Source organism: Oncorhynchus masou, chromosome 1, assembly GCF_036934945.1.
Source record: "Oncorhynchus masou masou isolate Uvic2021 chromosome 1, UVic_Omas_1.1, whole genome shotgun sequence".
In the NCBI taxonomy this organism is placed as follows: Eukaryota; Metazoa; Chordata; class Actinopteri; order Salmoniformes; family Salmonidae; genus Oncorhynchus; species Oncorhynchus masou.
This window is the reverse complement of record NC_088212.1, coordinates 30,576,881-30,593,992: the sequence shown is the minus strand read 5'-3', so window position 1 is coordinate 30,593,992 and position 17,112 is coordinate 30,576,881. Positions and strand designations below refer to the sequence as shown.

General features: G+C 42.8%; 1 protein-coding gene across 1 annotated transcript in view; it reads left to right on the top strand.

Annotated features, from left to right (window-relative positions):
* Nucleotides 1–9,370, top strand: part of LOC135541770 (phosphatidylinositol transfer protein beta isoform) — a 32,213-nt gene extending 22,843 nt beyond the window's left edge. The window contains exons 9-12 of the mRNA XM_064968133.1: nt 1,098–1,208; nt 2,711–2,833; nt 4,480–4,558; nt 6,360–9,370. Of these exons, the coding sequence (XP_064824205.1) occupies nt 1,098–1,208; nt 2,711–2,833; nt 4,480–4,527 (282 nt within the window). The 3' untranslated portion in view covers nt 4,528–4,558; nt 6,360–9,370. The remainder of the gene's footprint in view (nt 1–1,097; nt 1,209–2,710; nt 2,834–4,479; nt 4,559–6,359) is intronic.
* Nucleotides 9,371–17,112: the final 7,742 nt, after the last annotated feature.

The following is a 17,112-nucleotide window of genomic DNA, read 5'->3' as shown; positions in this document are numbered from 1 at the left end:
GAGACTGCTAAACAGCTTTATAAAGTCTAAAGCAACTTTTCATTTAGACCCCCCTTCACCTTGGACATGGAAACACTTTTTGGAGAGGAAAAAAATGAGAGAATCTTAATTAAAGTTACAACAGAGAACACTATTTGTGCCAGCTTCTCAGAGCAGTAGAACTCTTCTATCTCTGCGTGCACACATGCTTCCGTATTGGCACACTTTGTATTTCTGAAAACTCCTGGTCCTTTGAGCAGGGCGACGGGAGAGAAGAAATGTCACCGTAAATGTTTTGATGTGGTTTCCGTTTTATGTGAAGTTCTCCTTTAGCGGTGACAACTTTTCTAGCTAAACCCTACGCAAATTTAGAATGTTTTTCATTCCCACCATCCCCCTCTCTCTCCTCTGTGATGGGAGCATCAAACAGTGGTGGGATGGTTGTGATTGCGGCAGGTCTGTGGCATTTCTCCCTGTGTGCAGCGCTAGAATGAAGTGATTAATTAAACTGGTGTTCTGGGAGTGGTGTGCGCGTGTGTGTTCTGGGGGCAAGCAGGTCTTGGGTGTTAATAATGGAACCGGCTTTGTGCTGAGATGCCGTTATCGCTGTGTGATGCGAGCAGCGTTTTATCTGCCTTCCCCGGCCACAAAGGCATGCCTGTCTGGAACAGTGTCGCTGTCAGGGTGGAGCGAGAGAAATGGTCCCTTCATCTGGAGTTTATCCACTTTGCTCTCTCTCCTCTTCCTCTCAGGGAGACCGAGTGCAAGCTGCAGATGGATTTAAAACTGTTTTGTAGATTAGAAGACTTATCTGTCTACTGCATATTCTCATATCGATAATTATTTTACTAAGCTTCGTTTCCAAAACATGATGTATTAATGACATTTTAATGGTTGGAATACCGCAGAGATTTGTCCAAACCGGTTTAATTTTTCTGTGTTCTCAAATCACACTCTGCTTTCTTCTCTTTGAGAGTTCCATTATTGGGAAGTTTGCATAAACTTTGCTTATTTGCATATTCATTTTTTTTTTGTAATATCTTGTCAACATAAATTATTTAGTGTCTTCTTGCATTGTTTTCTCAGTGTCTGTTCTCCTGTTGTGTTGCTACTAACAGAAGGAGCTGGTTAGTAAGGCTGACTGCCCGAGGATGTGTGCCTACAAACTGGTCACTGTCAAGTTCAAGTGGTGGGGCCTGCAGAACAAGGTGGAGAGCTTTATTCACAAGGTTAGGACATGTTTTTTTTCTTCAGGTTAACAGACACTAGCTATGTTTCCATTAACTTGTCCAATAATTTGTTGTCGACATTAAAGTTGTGATAGAAAATATGCATAAAAGCTTATTTCTCTCAAATTTTGCACACAATGTGTTATAATCCATCCACCTGACAGGTGGGGCATATCAATAAACTGATTTAACAGCGTGATCATTACACAGGTGCACCTTGTGCTGGGGACAATAAAAGGCCATTCTAAAATGTGCAGTTTTGTCACAGAACACAATGCCACAGATGTCTCAAGTTTTGAAGGAGTGTGCAACTGGCATGCTGACTGCAGGAATGTCCCCCCAGCGCTATTGCCAGAGATTTGAATGTTAATTTCTCTACCATAAGCAGCCTCCGTCATTTTAGAGAATTTGGCAGTAGGTCCAACCGGCTTCACAACTCCAGACCGACCACGTGTAACCACGCCAGCCCAGGACCTCCACATCTGGCTTGTTCACCTGCGGGATCGTCTTGAGACCAGTCACCTGGACAGCTGATGAAGCGGAGTATTTCTGTCTGTAATCAAGCCCTTTTGTGGTGAAAAACTGACTGGCTGGGCCTGGCTTCCCAGTGGGAGGGCCTATGCCCACCTATGGCTGCGCCTCTGCCCAGTCATGTGAAATCCATAGATTAGGGCCTAATGAATTTATTTCATTTGACTGATTTCCTTATGAACTGTAACTCAGTAAAATAGTTACTAGCATGCCTTCCCACCGATCTGTTTCATGTCTCAGGTAGCCCGCAAAAGCCAGCATGACTGTTTGCCATAATTATTAGAATATGTGCCAACTTACAGTTGAAGTCAGTGTCCATGTTGAAACTTACACTCCTGTAGCCTAGATCTGATATACTTTTATGGTATAACTTGCATCCAGAAAAGCAAGGCGTCGCCATTCATGCATTCTTGAAAGTCAAGACATTTATTTTTATAGTCGAAAAATAGATTTAGCAATCAGTTGGTATTTAGAATTAAATTTGGAGGGGAGCTTTATAGTTCTGTGACATCACGTGCCCCGCGTACCTTCTTAATTATTCGGCAATCATAATTTATTCAAAAACAATGTAGTCATTTTTCGCAATAAAGAACAATCCACCTCTGTCGAATGATGCAATTTGTATTCATCTTTAGAACATTTCTCCTATAGCTGTGTCTCCATTCCACATGTCACATTGTTTTTTTTTTTGCGACAGTGCGTTTTGTAAAATAAACCTGGGTCAAAGGAAACCTGCCTACTGAGTCATCAAGAGTGAATATAATAATCCAAGCAGCACTGTAAATGAATCTGTAGGTACACCTCAAACACCTGGGTTATATGGTTTATGCTCAGTCTTTTGATATCCAGGACTAGAATGTATAGCTTCTGAGATGTGTACCTTCCTTTTTTATTCTGTCACTATCTGACACATGCTTCCTGGTACCCTTTTCTTTACCTCTGTATGCCTCTATCCATGTTTTCTCCTCCAGCAAGAGAAGCGCATCTTCACTAACTTCCATCGCCAGCTGTTCTGTTGGATTGACAAGTGGGTGGAGCTGACTATGGAGGACATAAGGCGGATGGAGGCGGAGACCCAGAAGGAGCTGGAGGAGGTATGTAAAGGAACATAGTGGATTACAAACGGGAGAAAGTTTCAATACTTACCAAGGCTTACTACACTAAACCTCCAAAACCATTAGATCAAGTGTGCCGTTTTTAGGCATCATCTCTTTAGCGTTGTCATGGCGGCAGATCACTGCAGTGCTGCCCTATGTGCTTGGCAGTGTCGGTCTGGTGTTTGCCTTGTTGGTCCTGGCCATGGTTGGATAGCAGGCTGTCTTAGTCTGTCTGTGGTGTCATCCCTCAGAGACAGTGGTAATGTTAGGAAGCTCATTGGAAGAGTCATCAGGATCTCTGGAAGTGATCCTGTTTGGTCTGTTCATTAGTGGTGCTGAGACACACAACATTTACTCTAAATTCGTATTCCTCCCGAGATCCTTTTCCTACAATTCTGATTATTGTTTTGACTTTTTAATAGAAAATCTGAGCTAAACACCCTGTTTTTAATTTATTTCAATCTGTTAAATCAATGATCCCCTCTTATAATTTAATGTAAATAAATCTGCTTTTTGTGTTTTATGACAAACTAAAATGACATTGTCATTTTTCCCATCTTATGTGACTTTATTTACTGCTTGTCATAATTTTGCTAAATAATATTGAAAGGAACATCAGTCCTAGTCTTCTTATCAGTAGAGGGTTCACTTTTCTTTTCTTTTGACCATGTTTGTTTGATTCGACCATGTGTTCTCACAATGCTGTCCAAGGGGATATGGGGTTGGAATTCTACATTCCTGCCCCTATCCCCTTCTCCAGCCTGTCTGTCTCCCCCTCCCAGGGTTCCCACACATTGTTTATTCTGGAAAAGTCAGGGAAATGTGTGATATTTTCAAAGATATCCATCTCAACTGTGAGAGAATTGTAATCACATACAGTGCATTCTGAAAGTATTCAGACCCCCTTGAATTTTTCCACATTTTGTTACGTTACAGCCTTATTCTAAAATGAATTAATTAAATGTTGTTGGCACCTGGCACCATCCTTATGGTGAAGCGGGGTGGCAGCATCTTGCTGTGGGGATGTTTTTCAGCGGCAGGGACGCTGAAAAATAGCTGTAGCGACGCTCCCCATCCAAATAGCTGTGCAGCGACGCTCCCCATCCAACCTGACAGAGCTTTAGAGGATCTGCAGAGAAGAATGGGAGAAACTCCCCAAATACAGGTGTGCCAAGCTTGTAGCTTCATACCCAAGAAGACTGTAATCGCTGCCATAGGTGATTCAACAAAGTGCTGAGTAATAGGGTCTGAATAATTAAGTAAATGTGATATTTCAGTTTCCATTTTCTTTAAAAAATGTCTTCGTCATTATGGGGTATTGTGTGTAGATTGGGGGGACATACAATGTATTCCATTTTAGAATAAAGCTGTAAAGTAACAATGCGGAAAAGTCAAGGGGTCTGAATACTTTCCGAATGTACTGTATAGCCTGTCACTCCTTTTACAGTCGAGCATACATTTTGGAATAGACAGCCTAGTCTTGGTCCATTGTGATTGTTCATTATAATACAAAACCTTCATCCTTGAAGTCATTAAAAAGTCAGACATTTAGATGGGTAACGTGTGTGGGAACCCTCCCTCCCTTTCCCCCAATCTCTACCTCTGCCCTTACAGGCCTCCTGATTCTATCATTTTACATCTAGATGCGTAGGAAGGGCTCTGTTCGAGGCACGAAGGCTTCAGACGAGTAGCTGCTCCAGGTGTAGGTCTGAGGAAGGCTGTGTAAGTGCAACTAGAGTCGGGCCAATAGCAGACATGTTGGTTCCACCTCCACTATCTCTCATGGATTCCTGGTCTGTCTTCTCCCACTGGGTTCTCTTGGTATTGCTGCATGTTTACACTGCTTTCACTCCATATACAGTGGTGTCGTAACAAGGATTTATGGTCTAGTTTGTGTGGGTGTCTGTGTGTGTTCTTGTCACGTGAACTTCCATAACTCTGACTTGTATTAGTTAATCAATAACACCAGATCTCAGAGAAATGAAGAATTTGCCAGATCGTTAAGTGTGTTGCTGACATCGCGAAAAGCTGTGTGTGTGTGTGTGTGTGTGTGTGTGTGTGTGTGTGTCCTCAATCTCCCCATGTGAGGGCAGACATCTGTTCAGCCTGTTTTCAGAGCCAAGGCGAGGAGCAGGTTTTAAAAAGGCTATGGCAGCCAGGTAAAGCCCAACTAACAAAAAGTCAGCACTGGTTTCTGGCCTTGTATCTATAGTCCAAAGAAAGGCCATACAGAATATGGATAACAAACGCACACAAAAACGCTCATCTGGCACTGCAGACTTCTGTTTGTATCACATTCTCAGTAAGGCCTTACCAATCACACCCTGTTGGCCCCACTCAGAATATCAATCTGAGCGATTTTGGCCGTACATGGAGGAATCTGGGCCGGACTGGCCGAAGTGGGGCGGTTTCAAGCATTCCTGGCCTGGCACCAACGCTGATCATTTGGAGCTCTGCTTCTTCCCACTACATCTCGCCCAATCCTACATGTGTTTCTCATTTTCCCCTGGACTATGTAAACAGACTAGTCCCATCAAAGAGGCCCTCGGCATGGAGGAGTGCTTGGCCTGGGCTTCTGAGCTGAGGGGTCACCAGGGTTACACTGTGCCAGTACTGTAGGGCGCCACAGGGCGGCACCCATGGGTTGGAGTCTTAATACCATTTATAAAGACAAGCGCAGTTTCTGCTCTTTTACCAGTTCAACACCCATACACCCCCAGCTCCTGTAGACAGTTAAGCTCAGTGTCCTAGAGAGCTTTATCACCTTTATGTATAGACTTTGAACATGCGCTTCAGTTCAGGTGAAATGAGGTTGAGTAGTAATTTATGTATCAGGATCTTAAACCAAAAGTATTGTGGTTGGACTACACTGTGTGAGTGAGAAATACCATGTTTTAGAGATGATGCACCAATAGGCCTGTCTGCTTGTGTGCTAACACGGGTGGGGTGGTGGTGGGGGAGAAAAACCCTTCAAGATGGCTTCCTCTGCCTCATTAACATACAAATGGAATTCTGCAGTTGAAAAGGAGCCTGTGCTGAGATTGAGGAGGGAGGGAGAAGTGGAAGGTAGAATCCTCATGTCATTATATCAGATTTCTAGTCCTCTGTTTAGGGCCAGCATGGTGCGGTTGAACTCTTCCATTAAGGTATTCTGCTATCAAATTCAGCCAGTAATTGACTTTCTAAAGTCATCAGCCTTACGGTGTGAGGACCTGAAACCAATGCCTTTATCTACCTACAAGATCAACAAGGGCTCAATAAGAACCATTTTTACACATTCTTAAAAAAAGAAAGTTTGAAGATTCTAAATGTTGATTGCTTCTCGGTGAACAGAATGCTGGAATTTCTGAGCCACATCCATCCCAGTTTCTTTCACAGTAACAAGCAGCCTTTCTTCTCGCAGAATTCCACTTGTTGACGCATGCTCTCACAGAACCTGCCTCCACTTGTTTGGTCTCTGTAGAGATGTAGTAAATGTCTTTATTTCTTTCTCTCGCTGCCTATCCCCTTTTCTCTACCTCAGCTTCGTAAACAAGGTCAAGTACGGGGAACCAGTGCTGCCGATGCCGAATGAGATGGAGGGTTTTAAACAGAGATGAAGAGTGAAGATGATGAAGAATTTCGACGTGTGCTCCCTGCGTGCCACCTTTTTACCTTACTGATTCAGGATGAGGAGGACGAGGGCTCTGCTCCAATCGCTCAATAGACCAGCACCCTGACCTACCTGCATCCAATTATAGACATTCTATCCACAGAATAATTGATTTGTAGAAAGTGACACGATCATAGCTTTTAATTTTGATCTCCTAAAGACATCAAGAAGCAATGACCTCAGTAAAGCCAGCTACCACCACCATGTTGTTGATAGACTAGTCCCTCTATCTTCTCTTGATAGACGCTTAGAGGGCTGCTTGGTTGTTGAGAGATTAATATTTTCAAATCATTTAATTGGCATGATTCCCTTATGGCAGGTGTTGGACCTGTATTTTGTTATTCCAGTCGAGTAGGATCGTTCCTCTGTGGTCTGTTGCCTTGCCCATGTTTTTGTTTTCCTTTGTATTCATTGATATTTTCCCCAGATCATTCCTTTCATGTCCTCTTCTAGCTGTTCATAACTCTATGGTTTTGCATTAGCTGGCGAAAGAGATCCTGTCAGTGTGTTCTCCAAAAACGTCTCCCTTCCTGCCATGGCGTTCATTAAGAGATTACTGACACCCTTGGCACCTGTGCCCATCCTAATGTTTCCCCCTCCCTCTGCATCTTATTAACACTCTGATGAACTTGTCCACACAGGTATTTCACACTCACTCCCATGCAAATTAACACACACACTCATATGCACATGTAGACCCACGCGCACACACAGGTGTGAATGCCTTTGTGGTGGCTGATTTCTTCCAAGCTCAAGCTGGGCAGATCCCTGCAGGATCCTTCAACTGAAGGGAAGTGGCTGTTGGAGTGTTTGGAGCTGTCACTGTTTTTTCCCACACTCCCCATTCTCCATACGCTCACACTCAGTCAATCCGCTCCTCCCCAACGGATGTCCCCAGAGCGAAACCGCACTGAAAAACAGTCACAGATGGCGCTACACCCTTCCAGTCTCTGTCACGCACTGCTCACCCCACCCTGCAGTCCACCACCCCAGTAGCCTGCCTGTCTGTCTGCCTTATTCCTGTGGATCTCTGGGACTGTGTTCAGCAGGATACGACCTGCAGCAGAACAGGGGCATCAGGTCAACAGACACCCAGCACCACCTTAGCCCAGACCAGGCTACCACCTTAGCCCAGACCAGGCTACCACCCTAGCCCAGACCAGGCTACCACCCTAGCCCAGACCAGGCTACCACCCTAGCCCAGACCAGGCTACCACCCTAGCCCAGACCAGGCTACCACCCTAGCCCAGACCAGGCTACCACCCTAGCCCAGACCAGGCTACCACCCTAGGCCAGACCAGGCTACCACCCTAGCCCAGACCAGGCCACACCTGACTGGGCCTTTTTACCGTCGCAGCTGCCTCCCTACCTACTCACTCAGCACTACACTGCCTTACTGTACCTATACAGTACCCCCACATGACATACTGTACCTCCACTCTGTCATCTACCCCTTTTACCTCTGCCAGACTGGGGGTCTGCTTCTGGGTGCTAACGAGCACCACCATGCCTTCTGGCTCCACACGGGCACCAGTTAGGAACCACTCCGTAGTCATTTAGGATTTACTACAGGGACACTGATCAACAGAGGGTAGAACAGGGATGGTCCTCGGAGGCCTGAGTTGGTCTCTCACTTGCACCAGCTAACACACCTGACTCCACTAAACAGTTAATCATGCAAGAATTAGAATGCAATTTGTTTAATCCGCTGTGCTTGCTAGGGATGGGGGGTGACACTACTCTGGCCCCTGAGGACTGGAGTTGCCCATCCCTGGGGAAGATGAAGGGCTTGATTGGTTTGCAATGACTTTAAGATCTGTTTTAGTTGAACCACACAATGTGCTCATGGTCCTAATGCATGTTTGTTCTATTGAACTGTGGTGGGGTGATTATTCCCTGCCGTGATACTGTACTGATGTAGACAACAGCACTCCCCAGCAGCAAGCCGGTCGGACAGTTCCGTGTTGGAGCCCAAATGCTACTCTGTTTAAGCACCAAAGTGCCTTCATGTTATTGTGTGCATGTCTGCGTGCTTGTGGGACAATAAAGAATGCATGTGTATCTTACCTTGTCATTCAACCTCAGCCATTCTGCCTATTTTTATATAATATATATATGACATGCTTGCAGCTAAAATGGATGGAATATTTTTTTTTATGAAGAGCTTAGCCTTGATGGTCTATTTTTTATTGTGAAAGCTTTACAGGGGGATGTGAGAACCTTAGTGATTGGTTTAGTGCTCACCCAAAGAGTGTGCATGGCTCTGGGTGATATAATTTGTTTACATGTGTTGTTTACTATCCATACACTTCCCCAGGGGCAATACTGACTCACCAGCAGATAGATGGCCAACTGAACAATCCTGAACCCCATAACTGAGTAGAGATATCATGAGTACTCATGTCCGTTTCAGTTGTGAGTGACTGACAGGACATGAAAAGTCATGGCCATAATGGGACTGATGAAGTCCACATTTCCATCAATGACAGATTATGCAGTCAAAGAAACTGTAAGAGAGGAGTGTTGAATATGACCAATGTCTTAAGCTCTGTCTACAACCTCTGCCTTATATTGAATAGAAAACTTGTTAAAACTCCATAATGCAACACCACTCTTGTAGCGAACCATTGTTCTATGATATCTGCACTGTGGGCAAAGGACAGCGGGGAAGTAGTCTTTACAAGAAACTGTACAGTGTGGTCATGATTTATGAAATGTACTGTTAAGTTTCTAGAAGAAAATGCTTTTAAATGTTTCTGATCATCTGAAATTCAGGGGACATGGTAGTGCATGTATTTAATTTTGCCTTTTCCATTTGTAGAGTTTTGTGCCGTGGGAAGTCTACATAATGCATCTAATTACCGAATTAAATGTCAACAATGTACTGCTTCTGCTTTCTTTATTCTGATCTGATATTGGCTAGGTTTTGTTTCTGTTGGTCTCTTTGTCCTGGAAGCGTTCTTCTGAAGCCTATGTAAATGAAATTAATTTTGACATGAGAGAACTGGGTCATATACACTAGATCGAAGCCAAACGGACAAACCGGGATGGACTACCTGAACTTGTCCAACAAGAAACACTTGCTTTCATTGCAAAGCATTTTGCTACGGTGTGCAGTATTGAATAATTGTCCTTAGTGTGTTCAGATTGCAGATGCCATTCAGCGCAGACTTTTATCCATAGTGACATAGTCATGCATGCATATATTTTACATATGGGTGGTCACAGAAATTGTGGGATTGCAAGTGTTGTGCGCTACCAACTGAGCTACAGAGGACCACAACAAGATGCAAATCCAATCAGCTGCTGCAACCTAATGCCACCACCTTGTTCTGTCGCACTGTACATGGATAAGAAATTATAGAGGATATTGCCATCTAGCAGTGTTGGTCATACTTTATTTGGATAGTCCCAAGTAGATGTTCAATAACTCAACATTTAAAATATCTACTAACCCTAACCATCCTGAACTTAAACCTAACCCTTATTCTAACCGTAACCTTAGCAAGCAACATAGTTTGTTAATATTATGACCATCTGTATATCATCTATATGGCAATATCCAAATAATGGGACTGCAGTGTTTATTGTTTGAAGTCTGTTTTTCTTTTATTTGGGTCTTTATTTTTTCATTCTCTTTCTCCTCTTTTAAGTCACTCCATCTCACAAGACCAGCGGAGAATAACAGCTGCCTGTGGTACATGTGAAGGTTCTATTGGTCCCATGAATGAGTTGGTTCAGGTTAGAAAAAGAGTAGTTCTATAACCTTTTTTAATATTTTCCAATATTGTAGATGGAGTAAATTGACAATCACTTTCCGGTGTGATTTAGTTTCAACTGGAGAAAAGAAAGTTATAATTGTGTTCAAAGATTGCAATGGAAATGAGTCTAATCTAGTCATGCGCTCTCATTTACAGCAGTACACCTAAATTATTCCTTCTCTCAACTCACAAACGAAAAGTTAGCTCAAACACCTTGGCAGTCACGTCTTCACTCAGACCTTGAGTGTTAAGTGTATTTGTGACTCCAGAAGGAAACCCATCCGTCTCCTAGAGGTCAGTAGAGTCACACAACAACAACCGAGTCGGTACAGGAAAAGCAGTAAGTCTGCGGGCTGAGATATCCGCTCTTTAATTCTTGTTTGTGAAGAATGGTCACATGTGCACGGAAACAAGTCATATCTGCACCAGAAATGGCAAATAATACTGTTTCTAAAAGGGGACATGGGCAGAGTCAACCACACTCTGTAAGACCGCTCACACCCAAATGCACGTGCGAACAGGAATGGACCAGAGATTGATGCCTGTTGGTGGCCAGGCCATAGCCCCTATTTTTTTTGTTTTTATTTAACCTTTATTTAACTAGGGAAGTCCGTTGAGAACCAATTCTTGATGGCCTACCCGTAATTTAGATTGCCCAGTCCAGAATATATGGGTCTGGCACAAATGTAATGGGCTGAACCCTCGCCTCTAATCTCATATATATTTAAACAATCAAAAGTTTTGACACACCTATTCATTCCTGTGTTTTTTTTTTGGACTATTTTCTACATTGTAGAATAATAGTGAAGACATCAAAACTATGAAATAACACATGGAATCATGTAATAACCTAACTAAATATATTTTATACTTGAGATTCTTCAAAGTAGCCATCCTTTGCCTTGAGAGCTTTGCATACTCTTGGCATTCTCTCAACCAGCCTCATGAGGTAGTCACCTGGAATCCATTTCAATTAACATGTGTGCCTTATTAAGTTCATTTGCTGAATTTGTTTTGTTAATGCTTTTGAGCCAATTAGTTGTGTTGTGACAAGGTTGGGTTGGTATACAGAAGATAGTCCTATTTGGTAAAAGACCAAGTCCATATAATGGCAAGATCAGCTTAAATAAGCAATGAGAAACTACAGTCCATCATTACTTTACGACATGAAAGTCAGTCCATTCGGAAAATTTCAAAAACGTGGAAAGTTTCTTCAAGTGCAGTCGCAAAAACCATCAAGTGCTATGATGAAACTGGCTCTCATGAGGACCGCAACAGGAAAGGAAGACCCAGAGTTACCTCTGCTGCAGAGGATAAGTTCATTAGAGTAACCAGCCTCAGAAATTGCATCGCAAATAAATGCTTCACAGAGTTCAAGTAACAGACACATCTCAACATCAACTGTTCAGAGGAGACTATGTGAATCAGGTATTTATGGTTTAATTGCTGCAAAGAATCCACTACTAAAGGACACCAATAAGAAGAAGAGACTTGCTTGGGCCAAGAAACACGAGCAATGGATATTAGACCAGTGGAAGTCTGTCCTTTGGTCTGATGAGTCCAAATTTGAGATTTTTGGTTCCAACTGCTGTGTCTTTGTGAGAAGCAGAGTAGGTGAACGGATGATCTCCATGTGTGGTTCCCACAGTGAAGCATGGAGGAAGAGTTGTGATGGTGTGGGGGTGCTTTTCTGGTGACACTCAGTGATTTATTTAGAATTCAAGGCACACTTAACCAGCATGGCTACCACAGCATCCTGCAGCGATACGCCATCCCAACTGGTTTGGGCTTAGTGGGAGTATAATTTGTTTCTCAAAAGGACAATGACCCAACATACCTCCAGGCTGAGTAAGGATTGCTAAATTGTATTTACTTCACCACCATTGCCTTTTTTTTGCCTTTACCTCCCTTATCTCACCTCACCTATTTTTCTACTGTATTATTGACTGTGTTTGTTTTACTCCATGTGTAACTCTGTGTTGTTGTATGTGTCAAAGCAAAGCAGTTCATCTTGGCCAGGTCGCAATTGTAAATGAGAACTTGTTCTCAACTTGCCTACCTGGTTAAATAAAGGTGAAAAAAAAAAATATATATATATATATATATATATATTTATTTAAAGGGCTATTTGACCAAGAAGGAGAGTGATGGAGTGCTGCATCAGACGACTTGGCCTCCCCAATCACCTGACCCCAACCCAATTGAGGTGGTTTGGGATGAGTTGGACTGCAGGGTGAAGGAAAAGCAGCCAACAATGCTCCACATTTGTGGGAACTCATTTTAAGACTGTTGGAAAAACATTCCAGGTGAAGCTGGTTGAGAGAATGCCAAGTGTGTGCAAAGCTTTCAACAAGGTAAAGGGTGGCTACTTTGAAGAATATAAAATATTTGTTTTAGCCAAAAAACTGTTACTACATGATTCCATATCTGTTATTTCATAGTTTTGATGTTTTCGCTATTATTCTATAATGTAGAAAATAGTAAAAATAAAGAAAACACTTGAATGAGTAGGTGTGTCCAAACTTCTCTGTGTGTGTGTGTGTGTGATATATATATATATATATGTGTATATATATATATATATATGTATATGTGTGTGTGTGTGTGGGTGTGTGTATATACAGTGCCTTGCGAAAGTATTTGGCCCCCTTGAACTTTGCGACCTTTTGCCACTTTTCAGGCTTCAAACATAAAGATATAAAACTGTATTTTTGTGTGAAGAAACAACAACAAGTGGGACACAATCATGAAGTGGAACGACATTTATTGGATATTTCAAACTTTTTTAACAAATCAAAAACTGAAAAATTGGGCGTGCAAAATTATTCAGCCCCCTTAAGTTAATACTTTGTAGCGCCACCTTTTGCTGCGATTACAGCTGTAAGTCGCTTTGGGAATGTCTCTATCAGTTTTGCACATCGAGAGACTGAAATTTTTTCCCATTCCTCCTTGCAAAACAGCTCTAGCTCAGTGAGGTTGGATGGAGAGCATTTGTGAACAGCAGTTTTCAGTTCGTTCCACAGATTCTCGATTGGATTCAGGTCTGGACTTTGACTTGGCCATTCTAACACCTGGATATGTTTATTTTTGAACCATTCCATTGTAGATTTTGCTTTATGTTTTATGTCATTGTCTTGTTGGAAGACAAATCTCCGTCCCAGTCTCAGGTCTTTTGCAGACTCCATCAGGTTTTCTTCCAGAATGGTCCTGTATTTGGCTCCATCCATCTTCCCATCAATTTTTACCATCTTCCCTGTCCCTGCTGAAGAAAAGCAGGCCCAAACCATGATGCTGCCACCACCATGTTTGACAGTGGGTATGGTGTGTTCACGGTGATGAGCTGTGTTGCTTTTACGCCAAACATAACGTTTTGCATTGTTGCCAAAAAGTTCAATTTTGGTTTCATCTGACCAGAGCACCTTCTTCCACATGTTTGGTGTGTCTCCCAGGTGGCTTGTGGCAAACTTTAAACGACACTTTTTATGGATATCTTTAAGAAATGGCTTTCTTCTTGCCACTCTTCCATAAAGGACAGATTTGTGCAATATACGACTGATTGTTGTCCTATGGACAGAGTCTCCCACCTCAGCTGTAGATCTCTGCAGTTCATCCAGAGTGATCATGGGCCTCTTGGCTGCAACTCTGATCAGTCTTCTCCTTGTGTGAGCTGAAAGTTTAGAGGGACGGCCAGGTCTTGGTAGATTTGCAGTGGTCTGATACTCCTTCCATTTCAATATTATCGCTTGCACAGTGCTCCTTGGGATGTTTAAAGCTTGGGAAATCTTTTTGTATCCAAATCCGGCTTTAAACCTCTTCACAACAGTATCTCGGACCTGCCTGGTGTGTTCCTTGTTCTTCATGATGCTCTCTGCGCTTTTAACGGACCTCTGAGACTATCACAGTGCAGGTGCATTTATACGGAGACTTGATTACACACAGGTGGATTGTATTTATCATCATTAGTCATTTAGGTCAACATTGGATCATTCAGAGATCCTCACTTAACTTCTGGAGAGAGTTTGCTGCACTGAAAGTAAAGGGGTTGAATAATTTTGCACGCCCAATTTTTCAGTTTTTTGATTTGTTAAAAAAGTTTGAAATATCCAATAAATGTCGTTCCACTTCATGATTGTGTCCCACTTGTTGTTGATTCTTCACAAAAAATACAGTTTTATATCTTTATGTTTGAAGCCTGAAATGTGGCAAAAGGTCGCAAAGTTCAAGGGGGCCGAATACTTTCGCAAGGCACTGTATGTGTATGTATATGTGTGTTATATATATATATATATATATAACACACATATACAATCAACAGTACCCAATAAATAGTGCCCGCAAAACACCAGTCTCGACGTCAACAGTAAAGAGGCGACTCCGGGATGCTGGCCTTCAAGGTAGAGTTCCTCTGTCCAGTGTCAGGCAAAAGAACAATCTTAATCTCTTGTTTTTATTGGCCAGTCTGAGAAATTGCTTTTTCTTTGCAACTCTGCCTAGAAGGCCAGCATTCCGGAGTCGCCTCTTCACTGTTGACGTTGAGACTGGTGTTTTGCAGCTACTATTTAATGAAGCTGCCAGTTGAGGACTTGTGCGGCGTCTGTTTCTCAAACTAGAGACTAATGTCCTCTTGCTCAGTTGTGCACCGGGGCCTCCCACTCCTTTTTCTATTTTGGTTAGAGACAGTTTGCTCTGTTTTGTGAAGGGAGTAGTACAGTGTTGTACAAGATGTTCAGTTTCTTGGCAATTTCTCGCATGGAAAGCCCTAATTTTGCAGAACAAGAATGAACTGACGAGTTTCAGAAGAAAGGTCTTTGTTTCTGGACATTTTGAGCCTGTAATCGAACCCACAAAGGCTGATGCTCCAGATACCCAACTAGTCTAAAGAAGGCCAGTTTTATTGCTTCTTTAATCGGGACAACAGTTTTCAGCTGTGCTAACATAATTGCAAAAGGGTTTTCTAATGATCAATTGGATTAGCTAACACAACGTGCCATTGGAACACAGGAGTGATGGTTGCTGATAATGGGCTTCTGTATGACTATGTAGATATTCCATTATCTGCCGTTTCCAGCTATAATAGTCATGTACAACATTAACAATGTCTATACTGTATTTCTGTTCAATTTTATGTTATTTTAATGGACAAAACATGTGCTTTTTTTACCCCAAGTGTGTGTGTGTGTGTGTGTGTATACAGTACGTGTACGTATGTATGTATACAGTATATATAAGATTTGTATGTATGCTTACACAGGTCGTTTAGATATTATTAATACATTCTAAAGCGAGATTAAGAAGCTTGCTGTGAGTTGCATCACATGGTTAATGCCTCCACAAGACTCTCCATCACTGGATATTGGTGTCACCTTATTTGGGGAGGATGGGCTCATGGTAATGGCTGGTGCGGAATTATGGCACCAGCCATTACTGGCCATTATTATGAGCCGTCTTCCTCTCAGCAGCCTCCAATGCTCTCCATGAAAGGTGAGTGGGTGTGTTTAGGAGAAAGAGCTGGCTCAGTCCCTGCATCATGCACTGTTCGTGTGACCGCTCTGGGAACGGATTTGTGCAGGGGCCACAGGTCTTGAGAAGTTATTTTGGGCCTGTATTAGATGGCAATGATGTCACTGTTTTCTCATCTTCCGAGCTGAACTGAGCCTAGCCCCAGAGATTTTTCTGAGTCCCTCCTGTTGTGCAGAGAGTGGTGGAAGAGGTGGGGACCTTCAGACAGATGAAGATCTCTCTGACCTCCTCCCACCAACACAATGGCGTTCTTCTGGATGACAGATGCTGCTTAACCCTCATGACCCTGTGTTCTGAGATGGCCGCGCTGACTGACAGAACAGCCGAGGACATAGAGAGACTCTACTACACAGATCCCCACTGCACAGGACGCTGGCTCTAAAAAGGAAGGAACTGTCTTTTAGGTGTCGCCCCTTGGTGATATATGTCTATCTAAGGAAGAGTTGTGTTAACACCATGGATTAAGGGGGGGGGACATTTACTTCAACTATCTTGTCTTATTGAGGAAAATATTGAGACAAATTGACTATTAAATCACAATAAAAAAGGAGTTGAATAGTGACAGTGGTGACCAGCCTCAGGACTGTCCATTGTCATGATCTGACCTCAGCAGGGGCTCTGAGCAGTATTCATCATCACAGTGACCTCTGAGGGGAAAGGGGAGTTTAGTTTGTTTGACTACTCATGGCGCTTTTTGTTTGTTTGGTTTGGTCACAGTTACAATTCTCTTTAAAGCATGTTAGAAATAAATACAAATGGAAAATGTTAATAAATCCAAGTTTATGGAATTTGAGAATAACTAATTGTGAATCAACCACTTTTATAGAACAATATTTCCAAGGTGCTCTAAGCTCACTTTAATTACAATGTGCGCAGTGAGCCATGTATAGTGTTTTCTGTGATTAAAATCCAGTAATAAGAATGCATCCCGCCAACCCTCAGATATGGTAATGAGTGAGAGGATCCTGCAGAAAGGTGATACTATAAGAGAGAACAACATCTCAGGAAACACATCTTCAGTCTGTAGTGTATTCATCATTAACCATACTCCAAACTCCCTGACAAGCAGTCCTTCAGATCTGCCTCTAGTATACAGCTGCACTTTCCCTCTTACACTCACATCTCTCTCTTTCTAGTTCTCTTGCTCCCTGTCTATTTCTCTCTCTGAGCGCTGTGCTCCTCTCTTTCACATAACATCCTGTCAGCTGCATTGGCATTTTCCCCAAGCACCCCAGAGCCTGCCTACCCCATCCTCTACCCGACTCCCCCCTGGCCTGTCCACCACTCTGCCTGTAACCCCTGCCCTGGCACCCAGCCCTCTGCCCTGGGCGGAAGGGCCTGCC